The sequence below is a fragment of the Canis lupus genome, chromosome 3 (assembly GCF_048164855.1).
Source record: "Canis lupus baileyi chromosome 3, mCanLup2.hap1, whole genome shotgun sequence".
In the NCBI taxonomy this organism is placed as follows: Eukaryota; Metazoa; Chordata; class Mammalia; order Carnivora; family Canidae; genus Canis; species Canis lupus.
The window spans coordinates 40,117,670-40,132,229 of NC_132840.1; the positions used below are offsets into that span (position 1 = coordinate 40,117,670).

Genomic DNA, 14,560 nt, shown 5'->3' on the forward strand with positions numbered 1-14,560 from the left:
CTCCTATATTCCATATGAGGAATCTAAATCTTACAGAGGTTAAATAATTTGTCTGGAGTCATATAGCAGGACCAACATTAATACCTAAATTGGACTACAAAGCCTATACTATGCTGTTGTTGACTAGATGCAGATATAAAATGTCACTTTGGAAATGGTGCTAAACTACCACATTAAACTAAGTTAATGAACTACAGACACGCAAACAAAACTCACTGTTACCACCTACTAACAAGGCCTGACTTGCTTAGCATTGGTGATTATTCAGACATAGCATCTACAGAGCAATGCAGTACAAGTTGATACTTCTTGTGCATTCGAAAGGCTCTTACCTCTTGACAAGATCCTCCATTCTCACAATAGGTCGATGTCCTATTTTAGGGGTGTTATGTAACTATCTCAAGGTCACACAGCCTAGCACCAGCTGAACAAGGCCTAGAAGTTTTTTGGTTACTTAAAAAAAATTTTTTTTCTTTTTACTTAAGCCATTAAATCCCATTAACTGTATTTCTAGAGTGAAAGTCCTATGCCAAGTTGAAATGGAAGCTCAGTAGAAGGGGCCAGGATTAAATGCCACAGACTTTCTAGAGCAAGACAGTATCTGAATCTATAAGAGCCAGACCAGAACAGCAAAGCTTGTCTAAAACCACCGGTGGCCACAGTACCATACCTTTCAGCAATGTTGCATCGGTTAGCTTGTTGTATAGTGCAAGCCTAAATCAAAAAATGTGGTTCAAAACAAAATAGGAGGTTTCTCTAACCTCTAATTTAACTCTGCGAGGTCTTGTTATTAATTAATAGGTGCCTTCACCAAGGACAGTTTAAGAAAATCAGACAACTGCCAGGTTGCTTCCAATTGCTCTCGACTTCTTATTGGATAATTTTTATCAAGTGAGCTAAGCACACATTTTCCTGTAACTCAGTTATTCAGCAAAAAACATCCAAAGCTACTTAACTGACGCAAAGCAAACAAACGCAATAGCCCTGGTTGTGATGCTTTCCATTTAAAGGGACACTCCCTTCCTTTAGAGTCGCCTTCCCCGCACCACCACTGCACCAAGGGCTAGTCTGTTGTTTAAAACAAACACTTAAAAGGTTGACATTGAGATGGTATTAAAGAGCCTGGGTTAATGAAATAAGATGAATCATTTAGGTGAAGCACTTAATGTTCCAATAATTACATTAACAGCCTCCCCCTCCCCATTTCAACCGTCCAAACCCAGCCCTTCTCTTGGGGCGATGGGATGGGGGGTGGGGGCGGGGGAGGGCGTCAAACTTTGTGGAATCCCGGTTTTGTAAGGATATTGACACAATAGATGCTTGGCAATTAAGCTAGAATTCCACTGCATCTCCCCCCTTTAAAGGGACAACTTTATTTTTGAGGGAGCCCACCTAACAATTTTATGTTCAGTCATCTGCAGAGAGCAGAACCGGCCGGGCTTTTCCTTTCGGAATCTAAAGTAGAAGCTTTATTTCACTGCAAGTTCTCTGTGACATTTTGCACTCTCGTGATTTAATGCACCAAAGAGGATCTTTAACTCTTGGTCTACACCAGTGCAAATAAAGGTTAAATCTCTCACTAACCATCATGAACTAGCCTAATAACTCACGAGAGGCTATGGAAAAAGAAACCGAGAGAGCAGCTGTGCAGACTTGATTAAAACGTACAAAACCCGCACAACCGCAGGCAAAGGTCCTGCATCCTCACATAGTCCTAGTACCGGCTGCGAGGTCCGCAAGCAGGGGAACTTCCACCGCGCCAAAAACACGATCCTGCGAGCAGGGCCTAGTAACACTGGAGCTTTTCTTCCGAACGGTGTGCCGACCGGAGCCTGCGCTGAATCCCGGGGCTCCTATTGGCCACGCACCGTGGGGGAGGAGGAGACTGGCGGGCAGGGAGCCGGGAGGAGGGGAGAAGGGGGCAAGGCCTGGTCCCTGCCCCCTCCCCGCCCCCTCCGCAGGCTGCCGCCGGCGCCTAGTGCGTGGTTACTATGCAAATTGCAGCGATTGCGGAAATAAACAAGGGGGTAGGGAGAGGAGAGAGGGACTGCGAATCGATTGCAACTTCTGCAAAGTCTCGTACAATCCAAAGCACACAAGGCAAAACCAGAGAGAATCTGAGAACCAGCCAGCCCGGGTTGGATTGCTATCAAAAGAGGAGAGAGAGAGAGAGAGAGAGAGAAAGAGTGAGAGAGGCAGAGAGCGCGCATTGCAATTGCAAAAGCCTTCTGATTTGGAGTTAAAAAAAAAAAAAAATCTCCAAGAAGCCTGCAATTGGCCAACAGCTTTAAAAAAAAATCTCTTCCGGGTTTTCAACGGTTCCAAGTTTATTTAGATTTTTTTTTTAATGCAAAAAAGGGGGACAACAAATGAAGCCATTCGTCTGAACATTTTAAAGTTTCTCACGTACTCTTTTTACATTGCAATGGTACGTGGTACATCTTAAACTTTCTATTTTGCGTTTATACGATGTGTGTTTTATAAACAACAATAATGGTAGAATGATTTTGTTTAATGGCTAAGACTTTAAAATTTCTCTGGCTTGCATATGCATTTAAGTGATTGCTGGGTGAATGTTTATTGTGATGGTTTTGTTTTAAAGACGTAGCTTTGTGGATGGCTTTTTTTTTTTTTCTATGTGCATCAGAGACCGGGTTTCCTTTTTTTTTTTTTTTTTTCCTCCCCGAGATTTGAAAAAATTGCTGAGCTTGACAGATTTTTTTCCTCCTAGCGCTTGCTCGGTTCCAGAAAGGGGGAAAAAAATCCTGTACGTGCTCTGTTCTGTAAAAAGACGTCTGGCCTCAGCAGTCAACCTAACTCGAAAAGAAATGTCTGGACCCGGAGAATAATTGACGATTCGATCCTCTAATCAATGGTACAACATGGGAGATTGACAAAAGCTTTATCCAATCGTGAGGAAGCCTGGGTGTACAATGGTTCTCAGTAGCCAGAGGGGGCGGGGCAGAAAAGATCTAAAGTTCTCTGCGGCTCTGAAGGGGATGGTGTGGTTCAAGCTGTCAAAGCTACAAGCTCTTCCGGATTTAGCAAGCACAATAGGAAAGAGTTTTTGAGTTTAAGAAAAAAAAAAAAAACTGGGGGAATTTTTGCATGAATTGTAATGCTTTCCTAATTGCCTTTCGGAGAAAGTTAGAAAAACTCTTCTAGGGAAATATTAACTTTGCATTAATTATTATTTTTGAATTCGGGGAAGCTTTTAACTGTTGTGCAAGGGGAGGTTCAACTTTTAAAAATGCGTGGCTTAAAAACTTGCCTGAACTATCCAGGACGGTACTGAGCTTTGGAAAGTCACATATTGGATAGGCAGCATTACAAACTTCCCTGGTTATCTTAGAAGCTTTGACTTTTCAAGTACTTTGCAGGAATAGGCAAGCCTCTCCTCCTGAACTCTAAACAGTAGTTTTAGGGGAGATAGAATGTTTCACAGGTGGATTGACAGCTGTTTTATACATTTGAAAGGAGGAAGGGGAGAAAGTGTTTTTTTCTCCACTCTTCTTGAATTCTGCTGTTTAAATATATGGTCGGTACCAAATAGGATATTAAGGCTGGCCAAGTTCACATTTGTTCTTGTTACCACAACAACCCCTGTGGAGGGTGTGTGTGTGTGTGTGGAAGATTGCTGACTTGCTAACTCTTAGCTGGAGTCTGGCCTCTTGGACAAGTCTTTGATACCAATCCAGTGGAAGCCAACTGCAGTAGCTTGTCTTGGAGACAGTAACTGGCAGCCTCTGACCAAAGTACATCCATCTCTTCCTTCCCTCTGAGCACCTAATTCTGTTGGGAAGCGAATGGAAAATAAGTATGGGCTCTTTCCCATCTTTGGATTAAATTCCCATCGAGTTATTTCCCAAGGCTGTAGGCCTTCTAATCAAATCTGGTTTGGAAATTTGACGTTAAAATCCACTTGGATTCTCAGTTCAGTGACATTATTCAATTTAGTATTATATGCATCTAAGAAAGATCTGCACACAAGTGACCAGCAGGTCAAAAAACTAGAGAAAAATATTGGAAAATGCTAGTGATAAAGTTAGTCTTGGTAACAACTACAGAGTTAATGGCATTGTCACTTATGAACCCCAATTTTATCTTCACTGCTTTGGGCATTAAAATCTAAATCATATTAATAAGATCTTCCTACCAAGTAACCTCCCGAAATGAGAGGTATTTGAGCTGTACATATAAGTGAAACCTTATTGACGTAATTTATATATCTAAGAGGATTTCACTAAAGCTGGCAAGGTAACATTTCTGCAAATAAAACACAGTAAATGCAAGGCTGGGCTCTGTGCCAGGGAGAATATGGATAGCAGAGAGCATGACAGGAGCCTCCTTTGCGCAAAGACAATCCCATTTCAAGGCAGCCTCCTAGCACTTGCAAAATAAATGATTGGAGCGGTTATTTCCAATAAGGGGCTTATCCTTCCTAACAATGGTTCATTTATGTGATTGCAGGAAACCAGGTTTTGTACTTCACCTGTTTCCTACAACTGTTCTCTCTTACTATCCTTTCTTCCTTCTCCCCTCCTTCCATCCGAGCTCTCTCTCAAGTGTCTTTAGTATCTTTGTGAACTCTGGACAAGGATTTACTTTTGCAACTTGGGAAGAGGGGAGAGTTGGAAATGTTTTCTACCCCCAGACTGCCCTTTGCGGAACATCTGTTTCTTTGTGTGTGTGTTTAAATTTATGCCTGTTGGAGAGAAAGTTACCAGAAGCCTTTCTGTAACTGTAACTCTTCTACTGTATTTTTCTCAGTCTTGTTTCCAAAGGCTGTAGTTGGAACGGTGCTTTGTAGAGTTCCCCCCGCCTCTCCCCCTCCTCCCCCCCCCCCATCCCGCGGGGGAGGGAGCGGGAGCTGGCGGAGATAGGAGAGAAAGCAGGAGCGGATGTGCAGGGCTTTGGTGCTGAACTTGGATCCAGCCCTTGCCTAGAGGGCGCAAACAATCGTCCCATATCCAAAAGTCTTACGAAGGGCGCCAAAAGTTACTTAAGATAATATTGCTAACCGCAGAGAGCTGGAAATCGCGGGCACGTTCACTGCTGCAACAAAAGAAGTTTTTAAACTAGAAATATCAGCATTAAATTACTTTTCCCTATTTTTAAAAACCAGGGCGGTGTGCCAATCCCTTAAAAAAAAAAACCCTTTTCTTTTTCTTAAGATTCGGTTAAAAGTAAGAATCTTTCTTGTTTTGGAAAGAGGCAGATGTGAACTCTATCTTTCAATACAGCAAAAGAAAGATTTTAATCTGCTCTGGAAGAGAGCTTCCCAAGAGTACACACGGAACAATAACTTCTCACTGTGCCTCAGTTACATGTTGGGACTGTCAGCCAGAAACTTCTATCGAGGAAACTTGGAGCGAGTTGAAGTTATAGATCCCAGCAAAGGTTTCCGTGGCCAGGGAGGGTGTCTCTGTAACTCAGCTTAGCTTTTAGGACATTTCTCTTCTGCTGAAATCCAAAAGGAACCAAGGAGAAGCAGTTATTTAGTTGGGGAAAATGGGACTCTCTCATTAAAGATTTAAGTCATTATCTCCCCTCACCCCTTAATAAATAATTTGAGACGTTTCCAAGGATGTTTAGGAGCGGGGTTTGTGAAGATGGTCTTGAGCATTCAGAAATTATTTTAGCCACAAAGCAACTGGAGAACAAGCATAGAATGACTTTAGACACATGCAGAATATTTCAGAGGATTATATTTTGCTTTTTCCAGTAACAGATTTCTTGCCCTTTACCTAAAGAAAAAAATAAAGGGGGTGGAGGGTGCAGAGGGGAACGCAGTCTGAATGAGAGTGGCCTTAGCACGTCACCTCTCACTCACTCACCTGCAGAGTGGGCATTCCTACAGGAGTTTCCTCTTTTCAGAGGCTCTCTGGCTCTGTAACCTCTGCCAAGGTGCAGATTTCCCAGTCTGTGTGCCAGTGTCTTTCACCCTGGTCTTTCCTCTTGGAATTTTGAGAAGGGTTCGCAAATGCAGCAGGCTTGCAAACTACAGTTAGGAAGATGGGGGATGATGAGATGGGATAGGGGTCAGGGAAAAAGAAGGGTTTTGTTGTTGTTGTTGTTGTTGTTTTTCCATCAGAGAGGAAAGCCTGGAGAGAAAATATGAGGTTAAAAAAACTGGAAAAGCAGGCTTATTGGCAACTTGCCAAACCCTAAAAACCACCCCCCTTTTATGCCAAAACAATACTTTAGCAAACCTAAAATAATTGCAGGAAGCTCTTTTCCATTTTAAGAATGATTACCTGGGGGAGGAAAAAAGAGGGGATTCTTAAAAGGCACCCTTCCAGAGGTGTCCCAGGAACGGGGACGGTAATGATAGCCTGTGTCCAGTTCTGGGCACGCGTCTGTGGACCAGAATATCTCCCTTCCCTTAGGGGACATCCCTTTCACATTTTTTTTTTTTTTTCCCTCCTAAAAAGAAAAAGATGTCACAGCTAAACCACTGTTGTTTCTGAACGTGATAGAACTTTTTCTATGGCGTCTGTGTTCAGACCCACTAGTTTCACAGTCCTGGGAGGGAGAACGCTCATTAATCTCCGCCTCCTTTTCTCCAGACACCCCCCCCTCTTTTAACCCCCCAAATCCGGTGACTCTTCTGTGTGAAATTATTCCCCACCACCCCCGCTTCTGAATGCCATAGGACTGAAGCTGCACAAAGTTTGCAGGATTTTGTGCATAATTACCTCTACCGACGATCTATTCCCACAGAAAGCTTCGCTGGAGAGATTACAATGCTTTGAGCCGTACCGCATTTCAGAAGGGGGGGGGGGCGGAAAAGTTACCTAGGAGGTCTGATTTTTTAAAAAAATTTGCATACATGCAAATTTGCCCCCCCCTCTCCCCCCCACCCCGCACCCCCCCGGCCTGCTCCTGGGTTTTCTACGTGCGCACGCAGCGAGCCGGGAGCGCGGGGCAACCTGGCAAAGTTGCCCAAGTCCTCCACCGAGGTCCGCGAAGGTCTGCGGCGGGGCTTGGGGGATGGGGATGAGGAAAAGTAGTTTTGTTTGCTTAAGCACATCCTGTGGCAGCCTATAGCTGCCCGGGAGTACAGACTGTAACTGCTCCTCACTGCGTTACCCAGTAATGCGCTGAGCGGGGAAGCGGGGGCGGGGGGGGCCGAGGGAGCGAGAGAGCCTGCGAGCGAGGGAGCAGGAGAGGGAGCGAGCGAGCGAGCGAGCGCGAGCGGCCGCGGAGGCTCGGGACCCGGCTGGCCGCGCGGCGCCGCAGCCGCCCCCTCCCCCACGCACCCCCCCCCCCCCCCCGGCGGCGGCGCGAGCGGGCGGCGGCTGTGCGGTGCGGTGCAGAGCGGTGGCGGAGGCGGAGGCGGAGGCGGAGGCGGAGGCGGAGGCGGGCGCGCGGGCAGCTCGCGGGCACCCGGCCGGGCGGGCGGCGCGGGCGCGGGAGCGGGAAAGGGTGCGCTATGCCTTTAACGCCCGCGTACAGTAGACATGTATAGTGGAGTGTAGGGAAACTCTAGGCGGGGTTAAAGTTCAGCTCATGGAGCGGCAATCGCGCCGGCTGGCTGGCTGCAGTTGAGCCGAGTTGGAAATGTGAACGCAAGAAGCAGGCTTGATTTTTTTTTCTCCCCCCTTCTCTCTCCTTCTCTTCCTCTCTCCCTCTTTCTCCTCTCTCACCCGCACTCACGCACACCTCCAAACCGCACACCCAGACGCACACGCACACCCCACCGCCCGGCAGTTATGTATTCTCCGCTCTGTCTCACCCAGGTAAGCAGCTGTTTGGATGCGGCGGGGTGTGTGGAGGGGCGGGGGCGCGGGGCTGCGGGGGCGCGGGGGCGCGGGGGCAGCCCCGGGGCCGGGCGCGGGGTGCCGGGGACCGTCGCGCTGGCCAGGCCCGGGGCATGTGCCTTGCTGTGTGTCCGTGTCTGCGCGTGTTTCTGTGTGTGTGCGCGCGTGTGCTCGTGTGTGTGTGTGTGTGTGTGTGTGTTGGGGGGAGGCGGGGGGGGGGAGAAATGCAGCTTCGAGAAAGTAACTTTGTTTCCATGCGGGTGCATTCCTCTTGCACGGCCATTTGTGTGGGCACATGGCTAATGGCGCCCTCTTATTAATGCGTTAATTAATATCGGGGCGACCGACTGCGGAACGGCGGTGCTTTCGGACGCCCCGCACGTGTTTCGGCGGGGTTGCAGCCCATGACACGCTGAAATCTGGACTCAGCGTTTCTGCAGCCGGCAGGCCGGTGTCTGGAGTTCCGCGGCTCCGGGGAGGGGGCCGCCCACCGAGCCCGCCGCGCGCCCCGCACGCTCGGGGCCACCGAAGCCCCCGGTGCGGGGGAACTCGCGCCCCTGCGCCCACGGCCCGCGCGCGGAGCCCGCGCCGCCGCAGCCGCCCCAAACTCTTACTTTTGTTTATTGTTTGTCAGCCTTTGGGGTCCGGCCGCGGGAGGGACGCGGGCGGGCGGGCGGGCGGGCGGGCCGGCGCCCCGGGCCCGGCCGGGACAGCGCCCCTCGGACGCGGGCGGCGGCGGCGGCGGCGGCGGCGGCGGCGAGCCGGCCCCCGGGCTCGGCGGAGCGGGCTGCGTGGACGCGCGTCCCCCGGCGCCGGCCGGGTGGAGCCTGCGTCCTTGCCGCTCGTCGCCCGCTCGCTTTCCCGAGTGAAAGTTTCGGTGCCGGCGCGAGCCCACGCCGCGCAGGGCTGCGAGCCGCGGAGGCCGCGGGCCGCGGGCCGGGGAGCGCCGGGCGGAGTTGGGTCCGGGCCGCGAGCCCGAGCAGCAACCCGGGCCGGACGCGGCTCCCCCCGCCGCAGCCGCCGCCGCCTCCCGCCGCCGCCGCCGCCGCCGCGCGACTCGGGCAGCTCCGCGCGCAGGACGGGGGCAACTTTTCCCCTCCGACTCTACTCCGACCGTGGGTCCCTCTCGCCCCCCGCCCCTCCTTCCCAGGTCCTCCCTTTCCATCCCTCTCCCGTCTGCACCACCCCTAGGCAAAATATTGCTACTCCACGGCCCCAAATCTGGTCCCTTTTGAATATATTATTTATTTTCTTGGACTAAAAGGCATGAAGTCAAAGTGATTTTTGCGCTTAAAAATTTTATTTATTTATTTATTTTTTTTTGGAAAAAAGTGTGAGCTTTCATACTGTTTTGGTACGTTGCAGTCTGACCATTAATCACCTACATGAAGTTGTATGCTCCATATAAAATGTTTATTTATCACTCCCTTAAAAAGAAAAAAAAAAACCTGCTACCACTTATTGCTTTCGTTTAGCAGGAGATAACGGTTTAAACCGAATACTTTATGGAAGGTTAAAAAGTACCAGTGATTTTTTTTTTTTCCTTGCCTCTCTAGATTCTGGATTTATTTCTCACATGACATCCTTTCTTATTGCAATATCTAACAGGAATAATACCGGCTATTTGATCTCAGAAGACTCTTAAATGCATCTTTTATGTTGAAATGGTCTGTTTGGGATTTAGGCCTAGCATTAGTAATGGGTAGCAGTTGCTTTGAGTTATTGTAAAAGTTTTTTATTTTTCCCTAACAAACTTCCAAAGTTCCTATTTTAGTAACTTGTGGAAGTGTGGAATGAAACTTTTCCAACCACTTCTGGCAAGGTTCACAATTGCATATGGATAAGATGCAAAGTGTAAGAGAATTTGAATGAGTTATGACTACAGTGGAAATGCTGAGATTCAAAGGCTGAAGTTCTTGCTGGCAAAAGTTTGCAGCAGAGAGAACTTGTAGACAATACCAGGGTGCTGCAATAATGGGGCATGACCTTAGCAGATACATGAACGTCTTCTCAAGTGAGCTCTCGAGAAAGATAAATTTATATTTTGGGTTGGTGCATATATAAGGATACCTGTGTATCCATGCAGGCCCAGGGCATAGTCAGGTACTTGACAAAGCTGGATTCTCTTGGCTCATGAGCTATTAACACATTAAGAAAGTTTAAAAAAAAAAAAAAAAACAACAACCATATTTGGCAGCGTGATTGATACACTCCCTAGGCCTTCTTCTGGAAACACCAGTAAAAGAAACACTTAGTATAACAGTTTGTGAAGAAATTGTACACTAACTAGTGAATGAGAATAATTTTTAATTCTTCTCTTAAAAATTGATTTACAATTTTATTTAACTTGCTGGAATGCTTACAAAGCTTTTAGAACCAGTTTTAAAAAGAAAAACTTAGGTAGTTTATTGGTCATTAAAGAAAAAGTCCAGTAAGCACAGTGATAGAAGTACTCTAAATGAAAGAATAAACTCCATGTACGTGTATGCAATTTTTAAAACTTTATCAGGAAAATGCCAGACATCATCTTTTAAGCCATATAAACATATCATAGCCAAATCATTTATCTGGCCATAGAACGATAGCCCAGTAGAGATTTATAGGTGAACCTTTAAAAGTAGTTCTAGAAATATCAGCGTTTAGTGGTTCTTAAACTTGGCTTACTTACAAACAGATCAACATATAAGATGCTGATTCAAAGTCGTATCGCTTTTGAAACAGGTTTTCAGGTTTGTTTTCATTGGTGGCCTATAACTTTCTCACTGAGTACATATGTAAAATATTCTTTATTATCTCCTGAATATCTTGAAATATTACATGGCTTATGGTAATATGTGCAGCAACATGCTTTATAGGGCCATATATATATATTTTTTTAATTAATTTATGTTATGCCTTGACATTTCCTACAAGTTAACGATATTCTTTACTTTTGATGGTCTGGAGTATTTCTAATTGTGAGTTGAGAAAGATGATTAGCGCTTTGATAGTACATGTGAGTAAAGTTATACAAAATATTGTGCACTTTTACTGGCACATTCTTGAAACCTTTGGGGAGTGATAAGTTGTAAATACTTTTGATGCAGAATTGGGGACTTAGATTATTCTTAATAATTAGTTGACAGAGTTGGCCTCATTTAAGGGTTTTTATGGTGAGATATATAGGCATTTGGTTGGCAGGTAAACAAAATCCTCTTGAACACGAAATGAACGCAGTTCGCAGTCCTGTGAGCAGCACACTTAGGAGTATCTTCAAACACTTAAATGCCATATTAGAATGGTTTTAAAAAAATGTTTATTATTATTAATAAAGCTTTTGAATAAGATAACATTTTAACATAAATGTGAATTGTTTGGAACTTAGTTGTTCTTTGCTTTATAAAATGGGCCTGAGATTTTAAAATGAAATCTTTTGGTGAAAGCTCACTTTGTAGTTAAGGTAGACTCCAGGAGTTCTTAACATAATACCACAGAACCTTGGTCCCTAGCATGTCCTGTAAAAATCAATCTATGTGAAGAACTGTTTCAATCCCAAATTTTATGTATTTTAGAGCATTTCAAGGATGAGCCCAGAATTTAGTAATGTTTAAATGCTTTGCGGTGTGGCGTATACCTTGTTAGATAAACTGTGACCTGAAAAAATCCCCCCTTCTCTCTTTTAAAGTATGGCAATAAGAAAGATTCTTAAACATCAGAAATTTAAAATGTTTATGGTAAAGAATAATATGATTCTTGCATTTTTTTTCTGTTCCCTCTCCACTTGAAGAATGCACACGTGTTATGAAAGCTGACTTCTCTTTTGGATTTTTATTGAAAAAGAGCAGTTTTCAAAGCTAAATTTGCAATGCAGAGTCTAAAATTTGTTCAGAGAAGAAAAAGATAAATGCCAATTATTGAAGTGATTTATTATGTATTACATTAATATGTACTTTAAAAATAATCTTATATAGTGTTTAGATGATTGATTATAATTTATAATATTTTAACAGACCTGATAAAATATTTTTCCAATTTTAGCCACTCAATTTACGTTTGAACATTTAAAAATTTAATGATTTTTGTATAGTAATAGTATTTTGGACATTACAGTTACTTGTGCCTCCAAAGTATATATTTAAATGCATATTACAAACCAAAAAAGAATGCATTTTCTAATATTTGTGTGTCCTACACTCTTTTTAAAAAAGTCACCAAATATCTTTTTGGTTTTCTTATCCTCATTTATTTGAAAGTAAATAATTTATCTTTTGGGGGTTTGTGCGGCGGAGAGAAGTTATGTAAGATTAGTGTGGGTTGGTTAATCAAAAGTTAGATGTACTCAGAAAGCTTTGTGGAGGTTACTGTTTAATTTTTATTTAATTTTACATTTATATTTCCTAAGGAAATATCAAGTAAAAAAATCAAACATTTTCATAAGACAGTAAGAAAAATTTAAATATTTTAAATTGAATTTTATTTTCAAATTACTTGAATTTTAAAGGCAACCGTGAGGGTTTTCCTGGAGTCTCGTAAACATTAAATGTACCACGTTCTCTGTTTCCTTGTGAGAAAAAGCCTGAAATATTAATTTCAGGAATTAAATACTGATTCTCTTTTTTTTTTAGGGATGATTATTACCGAAGGCATTTCACAAAATTAACTGTATTTAGTTGCAACCCTGTTGTCACAATGACGCATTCTATTTACTATCTGGCATGTACGCTTTTCTTTGTTCCCCCCCCCCCTTTTTTTTCTTTTTGTTTCATTCCCATAGTATCAGCAAGTGTGTCTTGGAAATAGATCTTTTATTTCAGTCTGAAGAATATCAAATTCATCTTTTCTATATGCCAGATTTTTCTAAGTTTTTGACTAAAAAAATTATATGCAACCGTAATCCTTAAGAAGGAATTAAGATGTTACCAAAATGCCTAAGAAACAGATTAGAGTCTACATGCAATATTTTTAGAGGGAAAGTCTTTGTTTTCATTGATCGTCGAGATGATTTTTTTTGCTCCTAGACTTCCATAAACATTGACTGGCATCTAAATGTTTAGGATTTGCCAATCTGGCGGCCGAGCCCTGGCTGTACTACAAGTAGTGAGGTCAAGGCTGGAGCAAAATTAGATATGCCTTTCTTGAAATAGGGTTACGATTATATATTGTTATAAGCATTTCAATGAATTTCACTTACTATCTAAAGGATTTGGGACCTAAGCCTGGCAATAGGACCTGGTGCACTTTGGTGAACATATCAAAACATTTAAAAATTTTTAGCAATTTTCTTCTTTGAGATTGTGAGAAATGCTACCGTTTCCTTTTTTTCCCCTGTCAGATTTCCCATAGGCATCCTCTGTATAATTTTGGTAATGTAATGCCTGAGTTAACTTTCAAGTGAAATAAGCATTTCTTTTTAAATGACCATCTGAAGAAAAAGTTACTTCCTTTTGTTTTCATGCTAGTTACATGTTTGTGTTTATTCATTCCTCCAGGATGAATTTCATCCTTTCATTGAAGCACTTCTGCCCCACGTCCGAGCCTTTGCCTACACATGGTTCAACCTGCAGGCCCGAAAACGAAAATACTTCAAAAAACACGAAAAGCGTATGTCAAAAGAAGAAGAGAGAGCCGTGAAGGATGAGTTGCTAAGTGAAAAACCAGAGGTCAAGCAGAAGTGGGCATCTCGACTTCTGGCCAAGTTGCGAAAAGATATCCGACCTGAGTACCGAGAGGATTTTGTTCTTACAGTTACGGGGAAAAAGCCTCCATGTTGTGTTCTTTCCAACCCAGACCAGAAAGGCAAGATGCGAAGAATTGACTGCCTTCGCCAGGCAGATAAAGTCTGGAGGTTGGACCTTGTTATGGTGATTTTATTTAAAGGTATTCCGCTCGAAAGTACTGATGGCGAGCGCCTTGTAAAGTCCCCACAGTGCTCTAATCCAGGGCTCTGTGTGCAGCCCCATCACATAGGGGTTTCTGTTAAGGAACTCGATTTATATTTGGCATACTTTGTGCATGCAGCAGGTAAGTGCGATGGTGAGAAGTTGTTCGACTTTCTTGTGTGTTTCTTTTCTGCTGACCTCCGTATGTGCCGGGGCCATTCCCGAACCCTCTAAGTTATTGCAGGCCACGTACAGAGGGACAGTGTGGTTTCAGAGGTAAACCAAAGTCAGAACAGCCAGCAGCCCCACAGTCTGCAGGGACACCTTCATTCAGGTGGATAAGCCTAGTTTTGAGAGGACTCTCACTCACCAAGTTCTGTTCTTTTGGTGAGTGGTGTTATCAGAGGTGTTGGTAGGCCTGTGATATGTTTAGATCACCCTTTTTTGATGATGGGTGAGAGAAGCCTCATAAAACTTCTGTAATAAAGGGGATGTTGTAAATGGCAAGTGGAGATTTCGTTCACAAGCACTGGGTTTGGTGGTGAGGCAGTATTTTTAGTTGCTTATCTTCTGGGTGTGTTTTTAACCTACTGGGGCCTCTTGAACCCCCTGCTAGTTAAGAAGAGGTGGTACGAGTACTATCAAATTGCTGATCATGTAGGAAGGAAAAAGAATCACATTAATAGGCAAACTTAGTAGCTCTGTATTTAGGAATTTGTAGTGTCGAAGCTGAGCGAGAAACAAACCCAACTCTTTAATTGATGGGGAGGTTAATCTTAAAAGTAGCCAATCTGTGTAGTGCATGAATGCACTGAGAAATCGATATTGATCATTGATTTAGTGAGTTGCTTTGATTGGTGATAAGATTCTGTATTGTTTGAAGGCTGGTTTTGAGGCATGTTTTACCTGTGTATATATTACAGCATTTAGAGTAGCATT

At 44.1% G+C, this 14,560-nt stretch overlaps 1 protein-coding gene and 1 long non-coding RNA gene across 16 annotated transcripts in view; one reads left to right on the top strand and one right to left on the bottom strand.

The window, feature by feature from the left end:
* Positions 1-2,035: 2,035 nt before the first annotated feature.
* Positions 2,036-14,560, top strand: part of NFIA (nuclear factor I A) — a 373,976-nt gene continuing 361,451 nt past the window's right edge. For 5 of the 15 annotated variants that reach the window (XM_072820485.1, XM_072820487.1, XM_072820486.1 and 2 more), the window contains exons 1-2: positions 2,036-2,428; positions 13,232-13,763. In XM_072820485.1, the coding sequence (XP_072676586.1) occupies positions 2,348-2,428; positions 13,232-13,763 (613 nt within the window). In that variant the 5' untranslated portion in view covers positions 2,036-2,347. Of the gene's footprint in view, positions 2,429-6,877; positions 6,973-7,373; positions 7,743-13,231; positions 13,764-14,560 lie in introns of those variants that run through there. The other 10 variants (XM_072820489.1, XM_072820492.1, XM_072820494.1 and 7 more) reach the window with 5 other exon arrangements.
* On the bottom strand, positions 5,233-6,817 carry LOC140630410 (uncharacterized). The gene is made up of 3 exons (XR_012028182.1): positions 6,699-6,817; positions 5,838-6,104; positions 5,233-5,463 (listed from the first exon to the last, which is right to left on the bottom strand). It is a non-coding gene; the product is annotated as an uncharacterized lncRNA (long non-coding RNA).